Genomic DNA, 6,270 nt, shown 5'->3' with positions numbered 1-6,270 from the left:
TGTCTGACCAATGCCACTTATCTAATCAAGTGTAAAGAGCTACCAGTAGAACAGCAGTGTTCTGACTTGAGAGCCCTGTTCTTGAACACAAAATTATACTGTCCCCCATAGTGATGATCTGGGATGGTGAGACAATGATCTCTATCAAACATCATGTGCTTTAACACAGAGCAAGTTACCAAAAGGTTAATGGAGACTCACAAAGTAACCAAGAAACCTTAGTTTTTCCTGCCTTCATTTCCTTAGAAGTCATGTCTTTCCATTCATGACTCAGGACTAGGTTAGAAAATAGACTCCTCAGAGACTTTGTGTTTTTTATAAAACTGGTACTAGGGGATTTTCTTTTTTTTTTTTTTTTAATGTTTATTTATTTTGGAGAGAGAGAGACAGAGCATGAGTGGAGGAGGAGCAGAGAGAGAGATACACACAGAATCTGAAGCAGGCTCCAGGCTCCAAGCTGTCAGCACAGGGTCGGACGCTGGGCTTTAACCCACAAACCATGAGATCATGACCTGAGCCGAAGTCAGACGCTTAACTGTCTGAGCCACCCAGATGCCCTGGGGATTTTCTATTGAAGGCTCCTCACAGGCAAAGAGCAGCACCCTCATAAAGACTGAGCAGGCTGAGATAAAACAGAGACAGGATTCTATCCTGGTGCTCATTCTGATGAGTCTTCCCCATCTCCCAGCTCACAGAGCCTCCTTATGTCACAGTGATGGCTGAAGGGAAAGAGAGGGATAGGAAAAGAAGAGACAGGAGATAAGTTTCAAAGAAGAAGAATAAGGCTTGAAGCTTAGAGAATGAATAGGATCATGGTCAGAAAGGGCCATATAATTTTAGTAAAAGCATTTGGATTTCAGCCTGAATACACTCAATGTGCATTTTAGAAAAAATCACTCTGCCTGATATCCATGAAATGATGGATAACTAGTATCTTTGGAACATGGTTCAGAGTGTTTTAAAAGAATAATCTATTCTAAAATTAAGGGTTTAATTTTGAAAGGTTTATTTACACTTATTTCTATTTCCTAGATGAAGAAACTGAGGTATAGCAATGTTATAGCTCTTGTGCAAGGCTCACACAGCTAATAAGTAATACTTTATTTACTTTCCTTCAACTCTAGAGTGAATAAGTCATGAAGCTGGTTTCAACACAATTAGTCTCACTACAGAGCTCATGCTCTTCAGCACTAGAAAGCACTGTGCCATAATCAACCCAAGAAATGATGGCTGGAACTGTTCCAGTGAGGATGATGACAACTGTACTGATTTTCAGGATATTTTTAGAAATAGAATCAATAGAGTTTTTTTTAAAGAGGTGGAGAAGGGAAGAGGATGATGCTCATATTTCTAAATTGGTCAAATAGTTAAATGGTAATGACATTTACTGATATTAGACAAGAGTGAAAGTAAGATTGAGTTAAAGTGGGAGTCTGGTAGAGACAGGTTTGGGGATTCAATTTTAGGAATATTTTATCTGTAATATTTTGGCAAAAGAAGAGCGAAAGTAATTGCCAAGAAGAATTTGGTTTTGAGAACCTGAATTTGATAAATTCTGAGGGTTAGCAACTTTTACTTAGGACTTTTCATTGTAAAGATAGCTATCAAAGCAATGGATGTGAATGGGATTGTTTATGCAGATTAAAGTGGATGAGAAAGAGCAGTAACTACAGCTGATGGTTAAGGATCACCAACAGTTAATGAATGGTCAGAAGAATGTCTTTAAAGGAAAATGAGAAGATGCAACCCAGAGAGATGGAAAAACATCAGAAACGTTTAGTATTATAGCATTTATCTTTCTGCAGATTACAATAATGCAGTTACAGTGTTTTATATTTTAGTTACAGATGTCAGGATGTGAGGCAGTGTTGGCATTTATAGGGAAGCACTTGACCTTGATACTGAGAAGTGGTATGTACATACGAATCAGAATAATAATTTTGAGAAATTCTACTCTGTATTAACTTTAAGAATAGATTGTATGATTAGATCAAAATGTTGGTGTAGAGTTTCTTTCACTATTGATAGGATAGTTCCATGCATTTATTTATAGAAATTTGTTTCTCTTGCATATCTTTGTTTATAAACATTGCATCAGATTATATATAACATTTTTTATTATGCATGATTGCACAGATCTCAATTTTAAAATGTCTCAGAACAGTTTCTGACACATAAAACACATTCTGTAGTATTTATTTAACAAATGAGTAATGCATACATTAACATGAAACTATTAACAAGAAGATTAGAGAGCAAATTAGTCTGACCCAGGAATTATTTATTATTAACCCCTAATATTTATTACCATTAACAATTTATTAATTATTAATCACTTAAATATTAACTTCCTTGATACAGTAGACTCTGCACGTTTGGTAAGTAGTTTACATTTTAAATTAGATACAGAAATGTAAAAATGAGTGACGCTTGTAATAATGCTGTAATACAAATCTGTATTAGATCCTATAGGAGCACAGAAAGGATCAAGTAAGTCATCAGCACCTTGTATATGGATCTTAAATATGTCTTGAAGGATGCTTTTCAAAAATTTTTGATGGAACTTTCCATTATTGTTAATGCACTTTTGTCCATGAGAAGCTTAGATATAACACTGATGTTTTTATCAATTCAAACACAAGGGAGTCAAGAAGATATCAGGGTATTCCTGTGGTAACATCAGATGCATAACATATCTCTGGGAAGGAGTAAAAATTCAAGATGGCTTAAGCACATGATTGTAGGTATTCTTGGCTTGGAAGATAAGAATCAAAGTTACTAGTAACCCTTCCTTTAACACATCCATCTCACTGTAACTTTGCCCCCCTTAAACTTTTGTAAATACTAAAGACCTCGTCAACGAGTATAAGACTATCTTTGTTATTCTTTCCCATGTTTATATATTCACGTTGCCCTTGGGGTTTTCCAAAATTTTTTCTTTAATAGTCACCTAAGAAAAACTATTTAATGTCCACAGGAGCATAAAGATTTAATTGTGAGAAATCAGATCTTATTCCTGTCTCCGTATTCCTTATTTCCACTCTAGGTTTTTGTGTCCTTTGTCTATATTTGTCTTCTAGTTGGTTTATTCACACCATTTTCTGACTTCTTATCTCATATTATCTCATACTGCATCATTGTGGAATATAATTGTATGACCAGGGAGACATAATTCCCTTATTTATTGGCAATCACAAAATATAGTACTATTCTCTTAGAAAAACCAGAGGTAGCTTATTTTTACCCTTCGCAATCATATCTACAACTAATGCCCCGAGTAAATTCCCCATTAACTGAGAAACTGTTCTATATGTGTATACTGGAAAAAAGAAAAACTGCTTTTTTTTTTTTTTTTTTGCTAATTTCCACCCTTGGGCTTCACAGAAACACTTGCCTCTGACTGAATTCTACTTTTATTCCTTTTGTCCATTGTCATACCTTTTAAAAGTATTCACAATTTCACTGTTACGACATAACTTTACAGAAATAGCCTCTATTCCTGTTGAAACTGCCAGTTTCCTGGCTTTGCTCTTCACATTTACCATCCATATTCAACTGCTCATCCCATACTTTATCACACTTTTTCTGGTTTTTTCCTCCTCCTTATGTCAGAGTTTTCATCATGTCCTGCTTTCTTGCTGAGGATGAGGTCACAATTAGTATTGCTGCCATGGAATCTCCAAATAATCAGAAAAGAGACTTTTTATTATAAAATAATTACCCATATGAATGAATAAATATTTTGGAAATACTGCCCTGTCAAATGCTATAAACAAGCTACATGAAGATGTGTAATACATTTAGGGAACTTAAAAAATGATTGAATTATCAAGCACCTAATTATCCAATATTCCTGTTTTTTTTCCCTCTCACTAGTTTTCTTATTGACATTTTGACATGTGTCTTCGACTCCTAAAGTCACAATTGCCTTAGCTAAAAACAAAAAATAACAAATTTTATACAGACAGATGTCGTGAGTTTTAAAAAAGATTTATAATTCGTATGTATTTGTATGTGTGTGGAGTATTGTGTGCGCATGTGTGGTTGTAGTGTATATAAAAATAGGTGAAGCACATCTTTTCCTTTATTTCCATTTGCTATTTTCCTCCCTAACTTAATTTTCCAGACCTTCCACTGAAAACATTTTAAACTTCCGGCAAGCCACTTAAACTCTTTGATCATTAGATAAGTTTTATGTAAAATAAGTAAAATTAATGTTCTTCTTGAAAGGCATTTTTATTTAAATATTGGAGATGATTTTTGCACAGATTCTGACATAAAGCCTTGTAAATAATGGACAGCACCTCACTAATTAGTATCTGATATTACTGTTTTCACTATTATTCCCAATCATATTTTGTAAAGATTATTACTAAATACTAACAGATGAACCAATTTAACCATTTGAGGTAATTTTTAATATTTTGGCATAAAATCGATGCACCTGTGTGTTTTTTGTGTAGTTATTGTTCATCCTGTGTGTTAATCCCGGAGTGTTGTCAATCAACTGTAATTAATTTCTGTCACTATATTTAGAAGCTAGCAAAATCCTAAATTGGTCAAAATTGAAGGGGGATTCTGTTGGCAATGATGGTGATAATGAGAAAAAGTAGCTAATTAAGTGTTCTTACATTATCTTTAGGTCTCTAGTGATACAGAGAACTATCTGGGTCAGCATACATTTCTGAAGGCTTAGGCATTACCAAAAAGAATGTTCCTTCTCAATGACACCCAATTCCACCTCGTCTCCTTCTTGTTGCTGGGGATTCCAGGGATGGAAACATTGCATGTCTGGATTGGCTTTCCTTTTTGTGCTGTGTACATGATTGCCCTCATGGGGAACTTCACTATCCTGTTTGTGATCTGGGTTGAGAACAGCCTACACCAGCCTATGTTTTACTTCCTGGCCATGTTGGCTGCTATTGATTTGGGTCTGTCCACAGCTACCATCCCCAAGATGCTCGGGATCTTCTGGTTCAACCTCAGAGAGATCATCTTTGAAGCCTGCCTCATGCAGATGTTTTTCATTCACAGCTTCACACTTATGGAGTCAGCAGTCTTGTTGGCAATGGCTTATGATCGCTATGTGGCCATCTGTGATCCGCTTCGATACAGCACCGTCCTCACCAACAAGATTGTCTCTGTGATTGGTGTTGGTGTGTTAGTGAGGGCATTTATTTTTGTGATTCCATTTGTGTTTCTTATTTTGCGACTGCCCTTCTGTGGGAATCATGTCATTCCCCATACCTACTGTGAACACATGGGTCTGGCTCGTCTGTCTTGTGCCAGCATCAAGATCAATATTATTTATGGCTTATGTGCAATTTGTAATCTAGTATTTGACATCATAGCCATTGCCCTTTCTTATGTTCAGATACTCCGTGCCGTTTTTCGTCTTCCCTCCCGTGAAGCCCGACTCAAGTCCCTCAGCACATGTGGTTCTCATGTTTGTGTAATTCTTGCCTTCTATACACCAGCCCTCTTTTCCTTTATGACACATCGCTTTGGCCATAACGTCCCCCGCTATATCCACATACTCCTGGCCAATCTTTATGTCGTAGTGCCACCAATGCTCAACCCTGTCATCTACGGAGTCAGAACCAAACAGATTTATGACCGTGTGAAGAAAATAATATTAAAGAAACAAGGAAAGGAAAAAGAATGACACCTAATGCATGTGTGGTTCAATATGAAATTTCATGAAACTTGAATTAGAGAAATTCCTTCTCACAAAAATTATGTTAAAATATATATCTATATTGGCTCTGTTCAGTAAGTATTTAAATGCATTTCGTTTCCACCTGCTTTTCAGACCACTTCTCAATATCCATTGCTGCAAACTCTTCGTCCCTTAAAATTTCATTTAGCAGGTCATGTCATTTTCTCTATTCATTTCAATATCTGATTGATATTCATATATCACAAGTTTTGAATGCATCCATTGCCACTAGATTAGTTGATGTTTCATGGAGCTTCTTTCTTCTCCAAATATAATGGTTTTCTGAGTGCATATTTTCATAAGTGCAGGATGCTGGGGATATAATGGTAACTATTCCAGTTTACCTGACTTTATGAAATTTACAGAGTTTAAACTTATAAGCAAACTCAACTTACAAACGTCCTTCCTTTTTCTTTCAGCCTTTTAAGATCTTGATATTTAATGTTGTCTCCACTTAGAAATATCAAAGTATTTATATTTAACTCAGTCTGACATCTTTCATATTTCAAATACACTACTAATTTCATGCACATTTAACATAATTATTATTT

The 6,270-nt window shown here is 35.5% G+C and overlaps 1 protein-coding gene across 1 annotated transcript; it reads left to right on the top strand.

Moving 5' to 3' along the window:
- Window positions 1-4,676: 4,676 nt before the first annotated feature.
- Window positions 4,677-5,971, top strand: LOC123602455 (olfactory receptor 52E2). Its single transcript, XM_045486940.1, has one exon. The coding sequence runs from the start codon at window positions 4,712-4,714 to the stop codon at window positions 5,663-5,665; it is 954 nt and encodes a 317-aa protein (XP_045342896.1). The 5' UTR covers window positions 4,677-4,711; the 3' UTR covers window positions 5,666-5,971.
- Window positions 5,972-6,270: the final 299 nt, after the last annotated feature.

Source organism: Leopardus geoffroyi, chromosome D1 (genome assembly GCF_018350155.1).
Source record: "Leopardus geoffroyi isolate Oge1 chromosome D1, O.geoffroyi_Oge1_pat1.0, whole genome shotgun sequence".
Taxonomy (NCBI): Eukaryota; Metazoa; Chordata; class Mammalia; order Carnivora; family Felidae; genus Leopardus; species Leopardus geoffroyi.
The sequence above is the reverse complement of the archived record's forward strand: the minus strand, read 5'-3'. Positions and strand labels throughout refer to the sequence as shown.